This window comes from Bombus flavifrons, chromosome 11 (genome assembly GCF_040668555.2).
Source record: "Bombus flavifrons isolate JBK064 chromosome 11, iyBomFlav1_principal, whole genome shotgun sequence".
In the NCBI taxonomy this organism is placed as follows: domain Eukaryota; kingdom Metazoa; phylum Arthropoda; class Insecta; order Hymenoptera; family Apidae; genus Bombus; species Bombus flavifrons.
Window position 1 is genome coordinate 10,499,287 of NC_138452.1, and position 25,374 is coordinate 10,524,660.

At 41.3% G+C, this 25,374-nt stretch overlaps 1 protein-coding gene across 2 annotated transcripts in view; it reads right to left on the reverse strand.

Annotated features, from left to right (window-relative positions):
• The window catches only part of tok (tolloid-like protein 1 tolkin), a 49,079-nt gene that overhangs the window by 18,550 nt on the left and 5,155 nt on the right, over positions 1-25,374 (reverse strand). For both annotated transcript variants that reach the window (XM_069123284.1, XM_069123285.1), the window contains exons 2-3: positions 754-906; positions 448-652 (exon numbers count right to left, since the gene is read on the reverse strand). In XM_069123284.1, the coding sequence (XP_068979385.1) occupies positions 448-652; positions 754-906 (358 nt within the window). The remainder of the gene's footprint in view (positions 1-447; positions 653-753; positions 907-25,374) is intronic.

Consider the following 25,374-nt stretch of genomic DNA (forward strand, 5'->3'; position numbering starts at 1 on the left):
CGACCAATTCTCCAACAAAATATTCTACGAATTCGTATACGTAATATCGTCTATTAAAATAATTCGTTCTCTCGAAAACAGAAATCACGAGTACCATTAAAAAAGTTAAATTTGTTCTTACACAACAAAATATACATTTACAAATTCATTACGAAAAAGAGTTTAAAAATTACACGAGGATAAAAGCAGGTGCGATAATGTAGAAGCATTTCGCATTAAAAAATTCTCTGTGAAGCGAAACTCGCTATTCCTGGCGTTTGAATTAACTTGTCCGAGTGCTATAGTCAAAAAAAAAAAAAAAAAAAAAAAGAAATAGAAGAAAATGAGAAAGAAAGGTTACCACCTAAGTGGTGTGACATGGCACGTATTTTGAGTTGAAAATCTCAGATCATCGTCACGCTGGAAGCGTTCGCGTAACTTTCGCGTGAAATTTTCGTGCCGCTCTACCTGAATTCAACGCCTTCGTCCCTCACCCCAGGCCTAGCATCTTCGTTCCTCGCGTTAAAACTGAATCCACCCTCGAGCTCGCCGTCCATGCTGTATTGATTCCGGTCCACCATAATTGGTTCGGATTTCTCTTGAGAAGCCACGATCTCCTCGTTCTCCTGATGCGCCTCGTTAGCGTCGTGCTCATTTTTAAATTGAAGGATCTCTGGAACGACACCTGTCGCTAGCATACATCGACCAACCGGCTATCTTAACGGATATACCATCCGAAAGATGGAAAAGTTTGCCCGCAGAAAACTTTTTTACCTGTAAGACCCTCTTCTTCGACTTGGAGACCCTCTTTCAGCACCTCGTCCCGATACTTCTCCAGCTCTTCCAAGTAACTCTTGTTGAGCTTTTGCTGTCGCCATTCGGTCTCGTATTTGATATTCGGCAGCGCGATATCGCCCAGAAACCCACCTGGAACGTAAATATATCGACGCACACATTCATGAATCTATCTTGATATGAAGCTTATGACTAGACTACGGATAATTGATTACGCTCGTTTTATCTTATCTCCCGTTTCTCTGCTGTATTTTTCAACTCTTTCTAATCCTAATATCTTCGATTCTTCCCTCTGCACATCTACCGAGTACTATTACTCTTGCTACAATTAGAATTATTCGTATAGCTTTTCGTTACGACAAAACGTCTTTCTAACCAAGTTGTCGTGTTTGTACGTTCGAAATATTTATCCTTCCCTCTCGTGCGTGTAACGATACGCATCTGACATGGAGTTAATGTCATTTAATCGCGAGCAGTCATACTCGGCTGGTGAATCCGGCTCGTATTCGGGAATTTCGTTATTTCGTATTTGAGGAGCACGACGGAAGGAGCTGACGCTTTCGCGATCCACCGTATCTAACGAATCTCGTGTGTGCGCGTGCTGACAAAGATTGAACATTACCCTCCGGTGGCCACGTAATTCTCGAATTTACATTCCCCCGTCTGCACGTGCTTCGGACTTTCGACGTTCACCGTCCATATGTCTTGTTAGCGATACCAGCTGTGGGATAGCGAGTTTCCAAGACACTCGGCTGCTATAGCATGGCGCATTGCCTTATTATCAACGTTCATAAATCATGGAACGTGGTGTTATCGGTGAAGAGAGAGAGAGTTTGTTCGACTGCAGTTGTTTCGACCGATGTAAACAGCCTCGGTCGCGTTATCAGCTATCAGGAGCGGGTCGAAGATTCGTGACGAGAAAAGGAACGATCCGTTCGAATAGATCGCGCGAGAACAGGAAAGAAGTAAAATAGTTACCGAAAATTCTGAAAAATCACGTAAGGTACTCTTGTAAGGAATGATCGACCACCGTCTTTTATCGCTCTTCGACTCGGTTTTAACGACACGTACCGAGAAAAGATACGTTTACAGAAGACGAAGACCGCTTTGCTGGGAAGAAGGATTATTCAATTCCGTGTCAACCACCTGGTCGATTTCCTATTATTAGTTAGAGAGTCAGATGCTCGATGGAGAAATAATTAAATGATCGAGACGAAAGGGATTGTCATCGTTGCTATTCCCGATGTTGATTCGATCAAATGGATTCGACTATTCCTGTTTTGGAACGAGGAAATCGCTCGGAAAAGAAAGTGGAATTAAACGAAACGGCTTTATGGAAATCTGTCTAAAATATCGGAAGCTTTGCACAAGTTGCTAGCCTATTATAGGGCATCGATCTTTCTATCGACCTCGTCTCGTCTCGTTCGGATTATAAGTGGCGTAAAGAACCCGACCAGCGGGGTGAACGTGAATGAATCGAATATAAGAAACGAGGAGGACGTTGAACGGAGGACAGTTATCTTTATTGGGAAAGTTAAAGCACCGTTCAAAAAATAGCTGTCAATGTACGATATTTGAATATCAGAAATTCGTGTCAACTATTCATTGATTATTGGCGTTGCAATATTGGCGTAACTGGCCGATATTCATAAAAGCTGCGTTAGTCATTTCTGTAACTGTTATAGACAAACAATGCCTATCATAATAAAAAGCAAATTAGCGAAATCTTGATTATTCGAATTAATCGTGGCACATAGTTGGATAATCGAATTTTTATGTTTACTAACACTTCTTACTGGTCGTAATCAGTTCTGATTACCACATTAATGACGGTACACGCCAAGAGTCGTCTTAATTAACAATAAACACTTGTAATTCATGTACCGATGCTGCCAATTGAACAATTTTTATGAGAAATAGTTATATTACGATGTATAAACGCCTACCGAATCTGTTTTAGCTCGTAAAACACTTTGGGAAAACCATCGATCTTTCTCCTTATTTTCTGAGAATGCCTCCGGTAACAGGTTGCTCATAGTCGTCGATAAAGTTTTAAATACAAATTTCAAAGGATTTGCTATCAACTTGCTAACAATAACACGCTTCTTGGCCTCTCGATTCCTTTTCTTCTAAACGAGCGAACGAGCAGCAATGAACACCATCGTGGTACATCAACGTTATATCATGTTAAGTGGTAGATCCGTATAATTCACACGAAACCAGTCGACGCTGCATTTTGGTGAAATGGAAGCGTATAAACGTCTAATTGAGTGGAGTCGGCGCGCGTGATTCCACGATCGTTGTGAGATTGCAGCATTCCACATGTCGTACGCTTCGTTTTTGGCCTTTGACCCCCGGCGGCAGGCGGTTTTGCTCGGTATCGTTGACGAAATACCCTCGCGGTCATGCTTATCGGTGTTTTCATAGCGGAAGGCTATTGTGAAAAATTCAGAATTTTACGCGCAGCCGCACTGACCTGTGCTCATCTGAGTAATAATTTTCTTCCTTACTACGCGGAGCACGAGTGACGTATCTCACTTCCCTTTTTCTATTTACTTTTCTCTTTTTTTTCTTTTTTAACCAAATCACGAAGTTATTTGTTCCAGTAAAAATTCATAAACTGTTTTTTTACGAGTTCTTTTAAAGAATCGTACATACTGTAGCTCGCAAAAATAATTGAACGTTTATAGATATTCTTTTAAATATATTACGCGTATCGTACAAAGGATTTTGTATGATACACGTGATTCATGTTCACTTTCGTCAACTACTGCATACTTATCTAATAAAGATTTTCCAAATCTTTTATAGCGTTCTAAAAATGAAACTTTGTTTCCACTCGTTCAGAGGAAACAATTTCGTTATGTATAATATTTACGGGCAGTCGTTCGTATATTTTCCACCTACAGAAAATTGTTCTCTCGACGATGGGACCTTCTGATCGACCGTCATTGCGAACGTAGAAATGCTTTGAAATATACTGTGATTTTCTCTCGTCGATTGTAATTTCGCAAAACGGCGTTAATTGTTTGAAAAATATCGTGTGTTCGAGTTTCGAGAGTCGTGATAAATTTCATGTTCGAAAATTTCCTGGAATTATTCGCGAAGTTCTTTTTCACGCGGCTTCGCATTGAACGGCTCAGGTATTAGCGGAACTTGGCGAGTCGCGAGTATTCGATGACACTCGTCGGCGATTCGTGTCAACGACGCCGTTGTTACTTCGATTCGAGAGCGTTCGTTCTCATTCACAAATTCGGTGAGCCGCGTTAACGATCGTCGCGGATAGAACTTGTGCCACCAGAACCATCGAAACCAACCGTGGAAACAATGCTTTCTCTTAAACTTTTCTTCGTACTATGTTCGATATTTCGATAACTTCCTAAATATGAGAAATTAATATTTTTTATAATATCGCGCGTTTTTATTTCTATTTCTATAGATGTTCTTATCGAAATAGACTGATTTGTCTGACCGAGGGTCAATGTCGTATCACTGCAATTTACAGCCTGATGATTCCATGAAAAGGTATAAGTGTTGCTTCTAATTACCAGTTCGTCGTTAAATCCTACACTTTGATAAAATGCACGTACTGTTACTGCAAAGTCGTCAAAGTATCTGTGTACTTATAAGTTGCAATGCAAGTAAAGAGGAATATTTAAAGATATCAAAATTTCATTATTCGAAACTTACTCTTTGGAGAATGTCTTCGAAGAAGTGGTATAACGAGCGAATTATAATTTATTATCAAGTTTAACTTATTTTCTCTAACGCTTAATTACTACCTAATTACTACGTTTTTACTTCAAGAGGTTATCTTTATCGGAGTTCACCTATTGACCGTAGTCGAAATTAATCTATCTACAGCGACTGGAATGTGAATTTTAAAGCATTCGTTTCTATATAGTACGTCTTATTGTTACTTTGCTTATTTCTTAACGTGAAAGTGCTTATTGAAGAGAGTTGAAAAAGTAAAGATAAGCGTACAACGTCATTATCTACGTGCAGCGACCAACATCTAACGTATGGTTAACAAAACACGTATTATGTAGCCATGTTGTAATATATTCAACGTAGACTGTGTATCTCAAACAAAGTACATGTTTGATCAGCTGTAGTTCTGTACGACATAATATGACGCGAAATCGCCTACAGCGGGGCAACGAAACATCATTTCGAGGATAAAGATCGATCCCGTTAAACACGAGAAACACTGAGAGATTGTTAGACAGAGAACGAATGTGCAATATATGAAAAACTAATGAAAACCAGGAAAAAAATGTAATGGAAATTGAAAAATCAACTTACATTTATCTTTTATGAAAATACATTCCAGTTGAATAGTTAATTCTTAATAAAAATGTTTCCACCTCGGTTCTGGGTAAATTTTTAAGTTTCTCAGCGATGAAGCACTATTTATCAGAGAAAATAAAGCATTGGGAGAAAATAGGCTATTCAAGTATTCTTTCGTTCATTAATCAGTCGAACCGCGTTTACCATTCTCCACCACAGATGCAAACACGAGTTTAAAAGCGAATCGAGTAAATGTTGACCTGAGATCACATAAATATTGGTCAAACATCGATGTACCACGCGAGATCAACATTAAATGCGAATGTTTGTCGCGTGTCAATATTAATTGTTCGATAGAAGTTTATACTTCGTTTTTCAGGGCTTCCTTCTTCCTCCTTTTTATTTGTAATTACGGATCGAACAAGTGTTTACCAGGTATTCATTGTATAAAAGTAAACATGACACAGATTTATCGTTGAAGCTGATCGCCAGATATAAACTGAATTATCAATTAAAAGTTATGTAAATGTTATTGAAAGGTTTTCGTATAAAGTCAAGGCTTTTACAGCGAGACTAGCACAGTGTGTGCCGCGCAACGTAAGATTTATGTAGCTCGGTAAATACATTGATCTCGCGTAATATCTAGGTCAATACGAAATCCCGTACATCGCGCAATTGAACGTAAGCCAACAACGAAACAGGCCGACTAAAAAATTATTCCACTGCATGGAAAGGACTGTCATGAATGCCTAATATAATATATCTAGAACCAGTATCGTCCGAATAAAACGGTTATTGTTTAAATATACGAACGTATACGTTTCCCCTATAGAATTCTATGTTGTAGAATTTCACTGAAAATTTTCAAACGAACAAAAACATTAAAATTTGCCCAATTATCGTTTTGAAAGGAATATTCCAGTGTTTCGCTTTGTCAAACATTTTGTACTTTCTAGATACGTTTCTAGATTTGTTTCAAACTCTACCGATAGATATAATCGTGATAGCCGAGTCTCCTAGCAATGCGAATAAAATTTCACGATATTTCGCGTAATACGCATAGTACATTCGTAAATGGCGTGCTCATAAAAACCTGTGTCGTCACTTGTACCACGTTTTGTGCTCCGAGCTCTCCGTATCTACTACAAAGCCAATACCACTTACAATAAGAACGCTATCTTTTCTTTCTTCGCGTCAGTTCAATACGAAGGGCGTCCTGCGAGGAAGAAAAACTGAACGGAACACGAGAGATCGTCATTGTTACCCGGCTATATCTTATCGATAGACCCGATCGATTTCCTTTAATTAATCCAGTCATGGACCGCGTACATCGAACTCATCCCTACGTTGAACGTAATGTTGGCGTGTGTCCTATTAATGGCGGTGAATAATTTGTCTATCTAGAAATTAGCGAACAGGATCCTGCCCACCGGGCCGAGTCGACGTCGATATCTCACCCTTCTGTTAACGAGGTCGCAATCGTCGAATTCGCCACCGATGAATTTGCCCGGAGTCGTAAATACCGGCTGCAATGTCGCCGCGACCGGTAACTCGTGGACAACGCCGGCTCGATTTATTCGATCCAATTAATTCTTTCACGTTACGAGATACCCACTATGACGCGACTTTTTCTATGCGACATTATCGGGATCGAAAGCGTACATTCGTGAAAGTTAATTGGCAATTTTCGATACCGTAATTCTCGAATACCCGATACCATAGAGTCGATTTAGGGTTTTCAACGATATGATTCATATTTCAAGCGTATTCAATGCAGTAAGTTTATAGTTTCCGAAGGAGTAACTCACGAAGTGGTTATAATTCCATCGAATTGATTCACCGCCTTCCGAGGACTAATTCACGCGGCTGTTACTTTATGGGGTTAATTTAAATTTTTATTGCACCGTCGGTGGTGATGGTTTATACGTCGCTTTTAATCGTCCAGGTGAAAATAATGCGCCGAATATTACGTGATAACGGTGTACTTTATATCCTATGTTTTATGCTGGCATAATTTTCTACAATACATAAAGTTGTCGATTTTTTCAAGATTTCGTCGTTGCTCGAAGCGCGTAGTAACGTTAAATTTGTTCGACGTCGATTTAAAAGTAAGCCGAACGTGATTAATAATTCGCGATATACGGACGTATCTATGGACGTTAGTGTTTTAGTATATTTTTGATGAAGTTGACTGCAATGCCGATGAAACGGGTTGGCGGGGCTGGGGGTGGGGGTGGGGGGGGGTGGAGAGGAGGTTCGTTCCAAAAGGACATGGTTTAGAGTTGGAAGGCTGACAATGTCAACTATGCGGATAATTACGTATGATGTGGTTCATAAAGTTCGCCTCGCGTTCCAAAATTCACTTGCCGCGTTCTAATTTACAATCTATAGGATATAATCGCACACGGAAACTAAATTTAATTTCTTAGCACATTAACTTCATATACATACAAATCACGCTACAATAAATTACAATATTCTATCAAAATTCATAATTTGTCAATTGAACGATGTTGTTAATTACTAAATTACGATGCAAAGGGACGACGAATGAACTCATCTACGATACAATTTAAAAGGCAAAACACGAAATACACGCGGCGATCCCTTTCCTATTAAATCATGGAAGGATTAAAAGTCACCCCATTGATTCATACGCAACCCGCGAGCATTTAAACGTATCCGCGACAAAATCAGGATAAATAAATAAAATCGGCGAAACCTTTCCGATGGCCGGGATTAAACGCTGCCGCCAGCATTCAGATGTCCGATCCGGTTAATTAATTAGGCGCGTTCACGTACACACCGGGTATTGCCAGTAGTCCCTTGAGGGCTAGGGACGGGGGTCGAAATCGGCAGATTCACGGCGATACAATCGTAAATACGTCGTGGCTGGCAACGAGTATTAGGAGCGTACGTATTAGTCAACGGACCGTGCACGCATATCCTTCCCTCCGTTGTGTTGTCCACGATTCATTAATTTATGGTGTTTCACGATCGTTTCGGTAAATCTGCAAGCGTAACGTCCATTTCCCTCGCAGCCCCTATTCACGTGACACCGATATTTTAATTATATCGTTCGCGGGACCGCACACGGCAGAACCAGCGTATTACGACGTCGTGTCGCATTATGCGTACGTCCTATGCATTTGTCCCTAGGCTACTATTCCGTCGCATCGTATACCATCGTTCGTTTAACATTTAAATGAACCTTTTTTCCCTTAGTTTGCCTCGAGCAAGTTCCAGTTCCGTCGGATCTCGCGGTGTGTTTACCTTCTTGCACCTATCTCGTGCAGCTCTCCTTAATTCAGTCTCCTGCAGATATTGCGAAAACTTTCTTCCCAGAGTTTATAGGAGTTTTCTTGCTCGGCTGTTCGTCGTGTCTCACTGTTTACGCAAGTAATTCCCTCGTGAGTAGAGTCACATTCTTTATAGCATATTTTATATATTATTCGAGAGTTATTGCTCGCTATTATTATTTACAAGCTAACTGTGTAATTTGCATAAACACGCTGTAAACGTCGAAACCAGTGACAAGTACACAATGGATGAGGAAAGCTTTTCCTAAAGACGCGACGGAAATTTTGTCACTTCCAAAGATTCTTAAAGATTTCCGAGTTTTGAAAATCTCTCGAGAGTCCGATGGCCTGATATACGAAAATATCGAAGTTCCTGAAGTTGAACAATATTTTCGACGCCGTGTAATCAATTCGTACGCTCTTGAAAGGAATATCAAGTATATATTTTGAATCGCGAACAATAGAGTCGATTCCGAGCAACTACTCGAAACGTTACATGTATAAAAAAGTAAAAAACGAAAGAGAGGGAGAGAGAGAGAGAAACATAAACGACAAAAAATAATCTGTAGGATGATTGATCCACTCGAAATAAGTCAAGCGACATTGTCGCTTCTTTTCAATGGCCATCGAGAAGGGTTACGGAATATCGATAGACATTCGAGGGAAAACAAAACGAGAATCGTCAAATTCAATTTTCCATCGCGTCACGTACAGTACACCGTCGCTCTATGAATTTTGTTGCAGAAGCGTACGCACACCGGCGCAATCGGTTACAAACCGCATAATGCCAAACCCCTGTTCGCTTCGAGCCGGTGATTTCGTGCCATTCAGCCCGTGGATTCGCCGGAATATTTGATGCTCGGTTAAAATCGCATTCTAGACCTGCCAGTAATGAACCGGAACGATTAACTCTACTTATCGTCGAACAATTCTCAGTCGAAGCGATCGCAATTTTCGCGCGTACTCCCTTTCCTACGTCGATTCTGCGTAATATCATTCTTTTTACAGACATTTCTTTTTTTCTTTGTAGAAAGCACGTATAAATAATTTATCAGGTATGTAATTTCGTTCGAATTTAATTAATTCAGTTAGCGGAGAAACGCTGAGAAATAATCGCGCGAACGTTCTGCAATTTGAAAACGTTGATTTCAACGTGTAGAAGACGAGATTAGTACGACGTTTTTATTTTTTCGTTGAAATAAAGAGGTGCTTTTTGTGGAATTAGAGAATCGGAATGATTCTTTGGAAGCTATTATCAGGAGTGGCTGCAATTCGCTGGATGATACGGAGAGATTATTTTCGAGCCCCATTTCCTCGATGAAAGCCCCGCGACAACAGAATCGTACCCCTTATCTAACCAAGAAATTTTATCCTATCGTTAACTTTTAACCGCGTTCGAAAGTAGAAGCATAATTTTATCAATTTCTTTCGTCGGAGGCGTGGAACGGAGTCCGGACTGGAAAATCAGTAGAGAGCGTGTAACGAGCAAGATAACGTTCTTTGTGTACCATTCAAGCATTTGCTTTTGAATAACTCTGAAAGAAAATAAATTACAGTTACGCAATTCAATCTGCGTTTTCCATCGAGTCCTCGACTTTGCGAAACCTTCTTCTTACATTCTTTTTGAATTGGAAAAAGTACCGTGGAACTTCTGACTTTAATTTAAAAGAATTCCCTTTGTCTCGCGAAGAAATGGATATTCTTTGTCAATCAATTTCAAGCGAGTCGTACAGCTCAATGAAAATAAGCAGATTTAGCTCGTCAATCTAAATTCTATTATTATTCCGACATCGATGGAACCATTCATCGGTAAGAAAACTAACTTTTCTAAAGTTCTTGGTACGTGCGTCTACGCTATCGTTTCCAGGAAACTCGGATTCACGCGGAGAGCATAATCCGTTCGAATTACGTCGCGATTAATGCTGAAACGTGTAAGGAGGTTAAATAACATTGAAACTGCGATCGGTGCAACCACAGGATTGTGGCTGACAGCCAAACGGAAGGTCGGAAGTGGTTCAATCTCCGAATCGATCTCAGAAGCCTCCTTTTCCATTTCCAGGACATTTGCAAGAGCATTGATGTTATGAGAAGGAGAGGGACAGACGGAACACTTTACAGACCGGGCCAGACAAGAGCTACTTCCGGTTAGCTGGATAGAACGGGCTTTCCTATCGAACAACTTTCGATAGTTCGTCGAGCAATCGTATCGTCGATTCAATCTCCGTTAAATTTTCTGGGGATCTGCTTGTCTAATCTGTTATGTTTCTTCCTCCTTTTCTCTTTGCTCTTTCTGCTTCATCGACGTTACTTTACCGAGATTCATAACGCGCGTGTTATTTCATTTCTCGATCACTGATCAAGAATAGACAGCGTTTTAAATCGATAAATATTTTGGCGAGTACGAGTGAAAGAATATCTTTGCAATAACGACCGTTTGTTTAAACATAGTTGCTTGGCCGCAATGCGAGAATACAGAAGCAAAGATTACATTTCGCGCGCAGGAAAATCACGCGAAAACGAGTTCCACTCATAAACTATGCTACTTCGCGTTGAAACAGTCACTTTTGTCTTCCTAATTCCCTTTGTTTCATCCCCTGCAAGCGTAAAACAACAAGACGAATATGTGGTATATAAATCATAAGATGAGTTATGATGGCATTCCACGGGAAACTTTCAGCTCTACTAAAATAAATTTCAAGTGTATTTCGGTCCTCGGCCAGGAAGTAACGTAGTATCATCTAATTAATATAATACTCGCCATTTTTTATCATTATTCGATTTGCGTGTCCATTCTCTTTGTTATTACATAGGAAACATATCTCGTATCTCCTTTTACACGTAATAAATAAAACCTGCGTATCCGAATCAGAATCTAAAGAAAAATTATTCGAATTGACTCTAACATCGAAATGTATAATTTCAAAAATTAAAAGTAGAAGTTGCGATCTATTTAACTCTGAAAAAATCTGTAGATTATCTATATTATTCGATTGTTCACAACTATAGCCCATCCATGTAATCTCTCGTTAGATCGCTCTGAATCGAACGAATAGCAAGTACCTCGCGTCTCTGGACGTTACTTTCGGGAACGATGTCTCGGATTTTCAGCGATGAAATCATACGTTTCTTGTACGCGAGAAGAGCGAGAAAGAGAGACAGGCAGAGGAAAAGGGGCACAGCTCACCGACAACTTTTCGTAGCTGGGATTCGACGATAATGCGTCGTGCCGCGTTTCATACAGATATAGAAGCCCGGTGTACGTGTGTCGTATTGATTCGAATGGAGAAGCCTCTCGCATCGCAGCGAACCTCTATCGCGTCGGATTAAACGCTTGCGTATGCTACTGACGTCAACTTTCCGTCCCTTTTTTTCTCCCTCTTGTCCACTTCGTTCTCCCGTCGAACGATCCAGTGCAACTTGCGTCGATACGGAGATCTCTTTCTCTATTTTCTTCCCTTTATTTTCCCCTTCCTCTTCTTTCCTTTGCTTTTGCCTCTTTGTGTACCGCAGCTTTTTGCCATTTTTTGGATCTTTTGTTTCCGCACTTGATCTAAGAGAGAAAGGCTCCTGCGAATCGACGAGCAAATGCAAGCGCGACGACTTTACACGTTGATTGTTTGCGTGTAACTCCAGATGAAAACTTCTCACACTTGATACTTTCTTAGTACACCGAGCGATCTTGCGAATTTTTTTCGAGCGTCTGAAGTTATTGCACGTGCGCAAGAAAACGGACCACGCAATACGATGCGAAAATGAACCCTCTATAAACTCTCTAAACACACAGTCCTAAACATTCTATACACATTCGCACGATCTTCTTGCGAGAATTCTTCGCATCGAGAACCATCGTAAACGTACAAGCAACACCTTTGTTCCTATCCACGCTCTTGCTTTATTCCATCTCGCAGCTCATCCAACCGAATGAAAACGACACCGAAGATGGAAACACTTTTCCTCTTCCTTTTTCGGGCGGATACGATGCGCTTCGCTGTACCGGATATCGCCCAAAGAGCATATGTCCGAGGATCAATCGAAGTCGATGCAACTTGGGAGGGCGGCACATCCGCCTTTCTCTCTATCCTCCGATCAACCAGCCAAGAGATGGCCTATCAACCCGTGACACGCTCATGGCGATCCGTATGGCTTTACCTTTGGCTGCACCCTATACAAAGGAAATGGCAAACCTACGTTTCTTCCTATTTATTCGCCGCGAACTGACAAAGAAGTTTTCGCCTGTACCGCCACCCGAGTCAAGAGTTTCGCTCTCTGGCCGTGAATCTGTTTTCGTGTCTCGCGGAATATGAGATTGACGTTGAATAATGCATCTCTGGCCCCTTCCACGAGCACAACGATCTTCGTTTTACGCTCTCGCGACCGAATCAACCTTTAATTGTATTCCGTTCTTCATTCTGCGTTCATATTCGCACGCTGCTCGAAATAATTAGGGCTTCGTTCGCTCGCACGATTTTGCTGCTGCTTGGTAGATCGCGTCAGACGTTTGCAGTGACTTTCCTGTTGAGTAAACTCTTCAGTTGGACGACTTGGTCAAAGCCGGTAGAACATTAAATACTTCGACGTATCGCGAGAGATAAAAGGAGCTAGATAGGACATTTTAACTAAGCAGGGCAGCGTACGACGTTGATCGTTCATCGAATAATAAATTAAAGGAAACCGCTATATCGGTCGTTTGTAAATGTATCGCACGATTATCAAGAAACGAACGAAATTTATAGAAATTTCGTATGGATATTATTTCGAATTTGAGTGGAAAAGTGGCCGATGGTCATTTCGGTCGAACGTGGAAGACGAGCATTCTGCAGAATCAAAGTCAGGAAGCGCGCTGCTACGCAGAAGCTAGCCGGACGTGATGAAAACTTATCCCTCAGGATTAGGTTGACTTCTCACCTGGGATGAGAGTCGACTCGCGGAAAAGGAAGACCCGAGTAAAAAGGAACGTCTGATGACCTCTGACATCGACCGAATGTTTTTCTTTCTCTTTTCGTTTCCATCTTCAGACTCTTCGCACGATCGGAGGACATCCTTTGTCGCGCCATTTTCCATGCAATCTATTACAAAACGAATTTTCTACCTTTTCCATTTTACATATCTATAGACAAAAGCAGGAGGTTTATGAAAAATTACTTCGAAAATCGCGATTCGTTACTTTCAGAAGTGGACGAAGGATTGAAATAATATAAGGAGCCAAATACCGAAAAAATTACACGCGTTCTTTTCAATTTTTGTTGTTTCCTTTTCCGATACTACACTGGGAAACTTTATCTTTTCAGTTCCACTTTAACGCGGCAAAGCTAGGATGAACTTTGGATAATACGAAATTGAAATGCGTGGAAAAGAAACAACGTTCGAGAAATGCTTTTTAGATTCGTCGTAAGACTACCAATCCACAGGGCAGAACTGAACGGATAACAATTCGGAAGTTACCGATTTCTAAAGTCTCGATTGTGTCCGAACGATTGAAAAGTTTCTGAAGTTTATATATATTTCGGAGAAGTTTAACTTTCGCTTAAATCCACCTCAAAATTAATCCGCCGATATTCCCGATCTAAACTTTTATCTCAATATCGAACTTTGTTGTTGGAAAATTTTCTTTGAATGATAATATTATCCTTAATCGAGCGACTCGGAAGTTTTAAGTTTCATTAGTTCAGCCCGATACAATTAACGTTTAATATTTCGAAAAACGAAGGACCTGTTTTCACAAACTAATTTATTGCAGGCAGATAATCGCCAACTTTAATCCATCGTGGTTAACGTAGCGTTAACGTAACGATTCATTTGCAACTTTTTTAATCAGCGTGCATTACGAAATTCTAGTTTTTAACACGGCGAGTATAAAAGAGAGTAATTCTTCGTCAAAAGAAGCCAACAAACATTTTTCTTCTTTACACCACACGCTTTTCCCAAAAACCTGTCGTTTTTTGCCGCTCCGTTAGAAACAGACGCGCGTTAATTCTACCGTCGAATCATGTGTCCGCGCGTTATTATCGTGCAAATGTAAAACGTAAAACTGGTAAAAATTTTCCGGTCGTTTAGACGGGCAAATTATCCGCCTATTCGTGTCGAAGATAAAACGCGAAGAAACTTGGTCGTCACGGTACGGTACACAGAATCGGATCGGATGTTTGCTCGCGACATCGCGTCGTGGTCGTTCTCGATTCATACGCGTTCACGGTTGGCACATTCCACCGCGGAATTCCAAGTGAAATTTTGAACCTGCTCGATCGTAGGCGGTGCACACGGACGACCGACACGCTGTTACAGTTACCATAGTATACGCGGTGTCTCTGACCCACATAGTGGGCGAGGTGGGCGTTCAAGCCGGAAACAGGCCGGGGATAACGGTTGGAAGACGAGGATGGAAGAGGGACGTGGTGGACAGTGGTGGGATAGAAAAGTCGGGGAGAACAAAACCCGTACGCGAAGGAAACGGGCCGAGGACAAGACTAAATGAAACGAGGTTGACTGTCGGTCCTCTTGCACCCCCTCACCTTCTTCTCTCGCATCTCTCTCACCCTCTGTTTCTCTCTTGCCAACGTTCTTCCTTGCTCTTTTCCCGGTGAACAAAGCGGAGACACGGTCACGTTACCGAGTAACGTTCGGACGTTCTTGGATACGACGGCGATTCGCGCTGCACAACCTAGCGAGAATTATTTCGACGTTCCGGCGTGCTGCTTCCGCTGCTGAAATTTGAACAAACGACACGGTTGCTTGTTAGCCGCGCATAATGCGCGTGGAAATCCGAGTTTATGGCACCCCTTGACGTATGCGTGTAAGTACGTGAGCGGGTCGCGGACCTTGGTTTAGCTCGGAACTTTGGGGACGTTTGATTCGCGTCGAACGATCGATCTTGGCAGAATCTTTGCGATAGTAGAATGGTACCAAGAATATACTTTGCAGTTAGAAATTCGACCGTTCTATCGTCAAAACATCCTGATATTAGAATATTCTGCAACTACGAACAATTACGAACAACTGCAAATAAAGCGTGATCTCATAATGTTAAGAATGCTATGAACTTATCCGATAAAACTCGTGATATAATCACCGCAACTTTTATTATCGTTTGTTCGCTAGATCGACAGTGTTAAAGCAGATACTATCAACGACAAATCATTCTGCATCGTCGAATCCATTTATCCGTTTCGTTCACAATTTGCTTTCAAAGGTTTTCAATTACTTTGACGCGTGTCCGTCAATGATACGCGTCTATTGTCAACTGCGCGACACACCGGGCAATTTGTTGGCGGCAAAGTCGCAAAAGAATCGAATGCTCGAGGATTCGTTTTTACCTCGTGTCAACCGATGCCTGTTAAACCGATGATCACCGGGATGCCTCGCGGTATTCTTCGCGTTCGATACGGAGAAAAATTCTCGCAATAAATTGTTGCGGAGATTGATGGGCCGCTATACTATGCTATTACCCGAACTACAATATGGCTTGTGCTCGTTTCCTTCGGTGAAAAATAGCGCTAGCCGCTACTTGGTCGCGTATTTATATTATATGAGACCACCGAATTCCATTGAAAAATGAATATCCGCGTTTATCTCTTTCTACTTCTTAGGATCGCATAATTGAACGATTTCAAGACCAACGTTTCGTTAACGCAACGTTTTATTTATAAACTGTTTTTAGTTAATTCGGTCGATTCGGAAAAAGAAGTGGGAATTTTCTATCGTGGCAATGCGAAGGAAATTTTTGAAGTAGGAAATCTGTCGAGAAACGCATATAATAGTTTAACAAAGAAGTCGCATAGAGCTCGATTAGCGTAATTATGCGTTAATTGTGAACTATTAGGACGCAGGAAGCAGCGGCACGCGTAGAAAGGCGCACCTAATTTCATATCGAGAACGAAAAAAAGAATTGGAGCTACACTTTCGCGGGACGTTAATGAAGTGAGAGTGAATTAAATTTTCTTTGATCTCGTCGTAAAGTACGTTTCACGGAAGGGGTAACTTTCTCGTGAAACGCGTACCAGTTATAACTTAAAACCATGAACGATATCCCTTTATCGTAACGCGACGACGTCTTCCTCGAAATAATAATTCACGCGATTCCTATTTTAATAACGCGAATTTCATAACGTTAAAAGCTAAAACTTTTCGTGCTGAATAAAATCATCCATGAAACAGCGTATCTTTTAGAGATAAAAATTGCAAAAAATGCAAACAAGAAGTAGACCAAGGAAAATATGCAAAAATCTTCGTCAAGGATGGCCTTAATTTCCCCGTAATTAAACCATCTACGTAGCTATCTCTTCTTCCCGCTCGTGCTACATATGCGCGAGACTAAAAACATCTTGAAGATCGGCCGCGTTCGATAACACGGAATTCTTTTCTCCCGCGAGAATTCGTTTAAAAGAGCTTACGGCGTAGGTCTTACTTACACGTAGAAACGCGAGGCGTCTTGTATCGAGTCGCAAGTGATTTTTCATCGGGCATTTAATAACATTTCTGTTGCTTGCATAAGGGTTAGAGTAGAAGGGGGTAAAAATGTAAGAAAGAAACACGCGCAAAAAGGAAACAGTCGTGTACGAGGAGGGCAGACAAGCTGACCAACTGCTCGGCGAAATGAGGAGGAAAACGGTTATCGCGCAACCGGAAAGGGACCGAACGCGATCGTGGACCGTGCTGTTAAGTAGAATGGAATAATTAAAGCGGTATTTGCGGCTGGATTATTTCAACGGCAACGGAAACAGCGGCGCAAAAACTGACTGGCCACCGGTGGAGAAAAATCGTTGGAAAGTGAAGGAGAAGAGAGGAAGAAAGAGAAATGACTGGACAGCTGCCAAGTGCAGTGCAGGGAGAATGCCATCCGCAGAGATCGCCGATGAGGGTCGGACCAACCCTTAATTTCTGTTTACTTCGTATAATGCCTTTCTACCGGGGCAAGGGATTAGAGGGAAGGGGCCGTTTCTCGATGCGTTATTGTAGGTTACTGGATTTCCAAGCGATTATGCTTCTGTTACCATTCCTCCAACGAATCAATTTGTTATTTGACCTCTGCCCACTTCCTAGGTTAAGTATTATCGTTTATCGAAGAGATATACCGTGGCTCGTGAAAATATTTTGACGTTTACCATAGAAAACTTTGATGTATACATTGGATATGATGTACATATACGTACGTGTTATATAAATTGTTTCGAAATTTCATTAGTATTATTACGAGACACAGTGCAACTAACATGATTATACCGATTTTTAAAATCAATCTGAAGATGTATATAGACGTCGCAAGATATTTGTTGCTTTAACGAAGGTTTGTTTTATCATGTGGAAACTTTTATTTGACTTTTGATAGGAATTTTACATCGTTGTGTCTACGTATAGATTGGATAATAAGATATCTTGTACTTAAAAATTTCAGCTGTTTCGACGCGTGCGTTAGACGCTATCGTCTTTCGATCCTCTTCTTTTTTTTTTTGCTACGAAATTAGTGCCAGACGAATCGATAGACCCCTCACTTTTCATACCCCATACTTTTCGAGCCACTTTAGTCGCTTTGAACTTGCTTCCATTAATGGCGTGAAATGGATCTAATTTCGATACTTAGCTTACTCTAAAACCTTTCAAAAAATTATTGACCGATTTTATATTAACTATCTGCTAGTAATTTCATATCTCGTCAAATGGTAATAATCAGTAGCAATTTTTCGCGCGATGCTCAAAGCTGGGCGTTTCCCCTTGAAATATTTTTTTTATCGATTTATTTAAATATCATTAACCGGAGCTAATTGAATCGACGCAATTTAATCTCTTGGTATTTTTTCTCTAGCAAAATACTTCGTAAAATATACTGGAGAACGTTGCAGGCTGGAAATTTCAAAACATAACTGGAAATTTTCATCGAACACCGAAATAATTAATTAATCGCAGTTTTACGCCCGAGCGCGCAACGCACTACGAGATCGATGGATTTTGTTCGAAACTGTCAAAAATAATAATTCCCTGGCGCAGACTCTCAAGTTCATTAATTTTCTCCTCACTTAATTATGTTGTTAAGAAACTCGACAACAACTGACCTTAGCGTCGTAGCAAACCCTCGACATTCTGTTACTATTGTCAACGACAGCCAGTGCACAAGTGTATATCTCATTATAACAAGACGTTGAAGGGTTAAAGAGAAAAGAAGAGGAAGCGCGAAGGAAAGAAAAATAGTAACGAGTGGTAGACAGGAGAAGAACGCGGCGGAACGATGGAAAGGAAGAAAGAAAAAAGAAAGGAAAATCGGGGCGAGGAACGCGTGTGTTGCGTCTCTTCGGAATTAAAGCGGCGGAAGGTAATTCGAGTTGCCGCGTGTCAAGGGTGAATGCCTGTCATCGAAGAATATAATATCCGCGGAAGAACAAGATTCGTTTAATTTCGTGTAATTAATATCTCGATGTAGTAAATCGTATATACGATAGCATATTCACGAAAGCATTCGAACATTTATCACGGAAAATTTCTACGAACATACCTATCATGCACGTTATACGAAACTCTGTAAAATTTCGTTGACGCTGTCGCGAAACACGACTATCATCGGATAATTGGGCGGATGGAATAAGCATTGTTATTGAAAATCATATCGACGAGTGTACGCGTGGGTGGTTTATAAATCGCAAAGTTACACGAGAGAAAAACATTCAGGAACTAGACGACAGCGTTAATCGAATTACTTGATTACACTCCCGCGGGCGCGGCTTCGTTTATGCCAATTAGCGCGCTCGTTAGCGGTAAACGCCACATCGTGTCACGAGAGAATCGTCCTCGTTGTTATTTCTCTCTATATCTCGTTATCCCGTTTCGTTCGTGGCGTATACGCCGCAGGAACGTTTGATCTGCTTTTTCCATCGATGCGCTCGTTCCCCGTCGCTTGTTTAACAGACTTCATTAAAAGATATGTACATCGAAAACAAACAGGGGAAGGAGGGAAAAGTGGAAGTACAGGGGGGAGCGTTTCCTTCCGGTGAATTTCAATAAATTATTCGTTTAAACGTTGCTCCATTGTGTGCTCTCGCGCGTACATGTTCGTTTGTTCGCTTTTTCCCGCGATTTTAGTCCGGGACCTTTCGCTAATGCAATTACGCGAGGAAAAAAGACCCCCTCTATAATATTATCGAGAAACGATTTTAAAGGAACGCTCGCGCCGGTACAGTTTCTTCGTGCAAACAGAGATAGGTATCGTACACCGGACGAAATTATATTTTCAATTGCAGAAAGTCAAGAGTTTCTCAGTTTGACCACCGAGCGCCTTTTTTTACGCTTTCTAGGATTAGAATAATTACAATAAGATCTATTGTCGGAGAGGATCACCCTGTATGTTTTCTCCTTACGCGGCACGACGAATCAAATTTCCTGCAAGAAGTACAAAGAAAATTCTAATATCCAATAAAGTCATGCTCCTTTGCGGTTGCTTTATAAATGGCATTCCATATATTCCGCGATATCACGCAGAATGTACGAATGCGCGCTGCATTACAACGCGCGATAGGATTTAATCAAACACAACACTGCTACGAAATAGCGCGAATAAATTGCACCACCACGAACCTCTATAAATCTTATATCGTGAACATAAGCTATCCGAAATAATATTAGACAGACGATAAAATTCTTTAACTCGATAACGCCGTAAGACGAGCCTGCAAATACGGTGCCATTTTACAGATACGATCCCATTGCCCAACATTTTCGCGAAATGTGGAATGTCTCGAAGAGGCCATCGCATTTGCCCAACTCTCCTAAATACCAATGAAACGTTGCGGCGTACACCATCACCAGTGTAAATCGAGACATACGATGTTCGATTCGAAGAGCGGTCACCCCGTTCCGCGAACGAACTCGAGGCGTTCTCACGTGATGCTTGGAATTCCTGGCGGAGTTGCTCCGAAGGAATATCTATTTCCGGAGCAAAGGCGTGTTCCCAGCGCGTAACCGCGTGATTGCGCGGACGTATCGGAATACTGGGCGACACGTAACTACTACGAGAGGTGTGATATTACATCTGTATTATATCGATGTGCACCATTCAGCCCGGTGGGACTCGTTCGCCCCTCGGAGGATTAAGGTCGTGCGCGGGCCACGCCACGTTACTATGTACAATATGCGAACACGCTGGTGCTACCTGGACGTTGTCTCGACGAGGCCGTCTCAGCTATCCACCACTCGAATTCGGTATTTAGAACACCGTTAGACAAAGTCAGTTAATTGCGCCAAATGGACGATCCTAAGGGATTGCTCCCTGATGAGATTTAACTTTATAACGTTGGGTTACGCTGGCTGGATAAATTATGCTCGGTGACAAACGAGCTCTAGATTTGTAACGCCGATTCCACGCGTTATATGCACGTACAGGCGTACTGTAATATTATATGGAACTGGTTTTAGGAATCGATGACAATGAAAAATATTCGTACGAATATTTACGAGAAACGAGTATCGTATCCTGTCATTTTTCCCCGATTGCTTTTACACGAGATGCTCGAACCATCGTGACGTATTTGAAGATACGCTGGTTCAAGAAAGTTTTCGAATATCCTTTCGTTAATTTGATAAAAGATAGAGTCGATCAGTTTGGGTATCGAGGGGTTTAATTCTTGAAATAGGTTCCTACATATTACGGGACACCCTGTGTATATAACTACGCGGTTAAATATAACGTATTACCGAAACGTTATACCGTGTTTGGATTCGTCGGTGTGTCGGAAATGTTGGCCAGCGACAAGGGTGAAGAGAAGAAGAGTAATTGAGAAAGTTGCAACGTAACGGAATAAAATGATAAGAATTTAGCGGGATCATATTCCGACGACCGAATGAAAAGCGGTCTTCTATGGTTCCTCTTTAGGGGACCAAGTGTAACTTCCAGCTCTTTGAAAGTGAAGCTGAATCGGGCTTCATTGATTTCATGGACAAGTTCCTCAGGGAATCGCAGCCAACTCCACGCGAACTCTCAATTACGATCGAGAAGTGAGTTCTGATTTTCGACGACTGATTTATCGACGTTTACCTTGTTCGAGTTCTTCGACCAAACTGTCTCGCACAGAGTTACGGCACAATAAAGTAGGCGTTATAATAGACGTTACAAAATGAAGACAAAGACGTTCCAAAGGAATAAAATGTTAAGGAATTAAAAGGATACGCGGCGACTAGAAAAAGTATTGGCGTACCATAGTAATATATTATAGCGTTCGCGTATATACCAGACAAATGTGGTTCGACATTCTTTAAATACTTATATCGATATCGTCCGACTATCATCAGCAGTTTGAAATATTTTTCGCGAGAATAACGAGGGTCGTTCTGTTCTCTTGCTACGTTCATTTCGTGTCCATTTTCGATCAAGTCAGCAATGCATATTGGAATGCTACTCCGTTTCTTCCGTTGCTGTCGTTCCTCGGATAAACCCGAAACGTTAGAACATATAGCGACACGGTAGAAAATTATTCCAGCTATCCGACTGTTCAAGAATTGGATGGAATGCGCGCCACTCGAATAATCTTATGATTCATCCACGTGTTCAGTGTTTTAAACGTCCTAAAATTCTCAGCGAATTTGTTACAATAGAATAGTTAGCATTCTCGCGTAGAAGATTTATGCTCGTGAGATGTTGAGAAAAATAACGAATTTCAACGATTCCGCGAAATATTTAAGTCGTTCGTAACGAATAATCGTTAATGGTTGAAATTAAAGTCAGAAATGTCCATAAATATATTTAACATCTTTTGTTCCTCATTTTCACTCCTTTCTTACTCCGTTATACATCGCTTAGAAGGAAACTTTCGTAACGTTAACATTCTCTGGAGTTAAAAACGAGGCAGAGAAAATTAAATTTTTACATTGTCTCTGACTGGAATTATTCGTAGGTAGCAAAAGTATGAAGCATTTTTAATAAAAATTACGTAAAAGCAGAGAGGAGTTGAAAAGTCTCCATGGAATATACAAAATTTATTTGAACGTCGAATCCCTTTAAAAAATCCAATAGCGTAGAAACGAAAATACTTTCCTTGATTTTTTACACTCCGAAGTGCCTACGAATTATGCACTAGCCAGTCGATATACGAGAAAACAATGCAACGGGGGTGTAAGAGTGAAACGTCGGGCAAATGGAAAAAAAGTGAGAAACTCGGAAAACCTGACCGCATGTTTCGTGGAGATAAAAGTTTAACGAAAAACAAAGTGAGAACGTTGAATGGGACGCGAGAAGAGGAAACGAGAGTGGAGGAAAGAGAGAGAGATGGAGACAAAAAAAAAGAAAGAGAGTACGTACGTACGTACGTCCATCCGTTAGGGGCAGTTCGCGGAACTTTCAAGCTGCCATAGGAAATGTCGAGAATGCTAAAATGCATTAAAATTCATCGCGTAATGACCGTCATAACCGACTCGGCTCCGTTGAAAACCTTCCCCCTGAAGAAGGAATTCTTTTCACCGAGAAGAAACGAGACTCGTGTAAAAATCAGAGAGGACTCGCTGCTTCGTGCTTCGTTAGAATTAACGGGTAGTATTTTACGCAACATCAAAAAGAATAACGTTAACATCTGACCGTAATAGTTTTGACGGATTGGAAATCGCGCCAGTGTTTTGTTAACGAATTTTAACTTTCTCTTCTTACACTTGTATATAATACACTTTGATATCCAGCCAGAGATTTCTCATAACATTTCATTATTCCATGGTACTTTACGATAGAATCGCCACGAACTTTTCGAAGAATTCGTCGACGCTGTTAATAAATTACTTTGCTCGGTTCGAACAACTCTATCTTACCTTACCTATTTACAGAACAAGAATATATTCCGAAGAATATACGTAAACGCGTAAGCATTCGTGAGACGTATTCGCGCGCTTTCCACGCGCTATCGACGATAGATCAATTTTCGCGCGGAAGCAAAGCGACGGTGGCTGCTAAAACCACGTCGCAATCGCGTGTAATCCACAATAAACAGCTGATAGACCGACGTACCGTGAAATCCTCTGAAACACGCGAAACCTTCGAAGTACACCTTTCGATTCTACCTTTTCCGCCGTGGCCAACGAGAAGCCGCGGTTCTCCCCATACGCGTGCGGATTCTATAAAATCGATATTTATACATCTCGTATCGGGTGCATTCGCGCATCGAGTTTCGCGCTCTGTTGGAGGGAACTTTTTGAACTTTGCCTCCTCCTTCGTTTCCCCTTTTTCACGCTCTTATCGACGATCACGGTGGTCAAGAGGGGATCGACAAACGTGGAAAGAAACGTAGAAATAAAAAAAAAAAAAAAAAAAAAGAAAAAGAAACAAAGTAAAGAGAGGAAAGAGAACGAAGAGAAGGTAAAGAAGGCAAGATCGATCTGGAAAATCCTCGTTCACGTAAGATCCAGCGCGCGGTCACGACGAAGATCGTCCCGAGCTAACGAGCAAAAAGCACGAGGTACCGTTCTGCGTGCTTTAGACTCGGCCCGATGAAAAGACTGACCGCTCGAGTATCGTGGAGCTCGCGTGCGCTATAATGCATCTCGCTGCACGCGACCGATGCACGCTCGACGAACCTGCTTTTCATGTCCCAATTGCGGCTAGACCCGCCTACGTCAACTACGCTCCACGGAACATTTCGTGCCCGTGGCTCGCATCTTCCCGATACCTTTCCTCCTCTCTCTTTCCAATTTTTCCGATATCCCTCTTTCTCTCTTTCTCCAAGCGTGAAAAGTAAAATCTTACGGAGTTTATTGCTGCTTCGTTTCAAGTATCTACAGATGTAATTGCTTGACTTAGATATCGCCGCTTGGAAAGTTTTATTTCTACGTTTTGGAAGAAGCACGATGCTAACAGAAAGTGTTTCCCTGTCGTTTGCATAAGTGTTTTTTTCCGGGCAATGAGCTCACGTGGACCTCTTAAGAGTCACGCTGTATATTTCGTAATAAGCGCGCTACGCAAGCGGCCGACGAAGATTTTAATTGTAAAGCAGCGTGAGAGGAAAAACTGCAGAAAATTTCCTGGCTAATTAACAGTAGCGTGGATATGATTTAGAGCGGCTGTTTTAATTGATCATCGCTCTACAATTACGTTCCGCTAACACGCACCTTCTTCGGTTAGGTATATTAAACAGTAACAATTATTCTGATCGTATCCGACACGATATATCGGTGCAATTTTCCAAAGAATCGAAGATTTACACGAAATTTCTCTGGGAATAGGCGGGATTTATCGTTCCCAATTATTCTTCCATATATGCAAAACGCCCATTAGTATCGTAACGCGTGTAGATCCTTTCGTGTAGAAACTTCTTTGTTAATAAGAATCTTCGAAGTCGGCGCTTTCTAGGATGTGTTTCTTTTTCTTCTTCGACGCAAACATCGGGTATTTTATTCCTTCTCTCTTAATCCTATTGTCTTGAATCAGTTGCGAGGAAGCAACGGGAGAAAATGAAAAGAAACGACGAAGAAAGCTTCATGGACGCAAGGAAGCGGAGTTGGAAAAACCTTAGCGGAGATCGATATGGGGAAATAAAATCTTCCATTTCTCGTCGGGCTGGTAATTTCATGGAAGTTCCACCGAGCCGAGATAGGAAAAAGTCAGTCGCGCCGATAATTGCCTCCATAATGGCCCGTGCAGTTTGACGAGAAGAAAAAATTCACCGCACCGGTGAAAAATCCTACGGCGGAAAGGTCATCTCCGCAAACACGCGCCTAAATTCCTAGATTTTCGTTCATTTTCGCGCGAAATCTATCTATCTTGATACACACGTTTTTATTTCATCGATAATTGGGTAACTGCAAGGAACGTTCGATTGGCTGAGAATCATAGTGATGAAACTTGCTAACATAAAGAATTTAATTTAGCGAAGCAAGAGTTGATCGATCGTCAATTTAATTTTTTTTTTGAATAAGATAAATCGTATAAAGTGGAAAAAATCGCATTTTAAGAACTAGATACGAAGTAAGTAGTCAGCGATGGGTTGCGTGTATACGGACGATAAATTTGAATTAGTACAATGCATTCCTTGGTAAATTGACACGATCTTTTAAACCA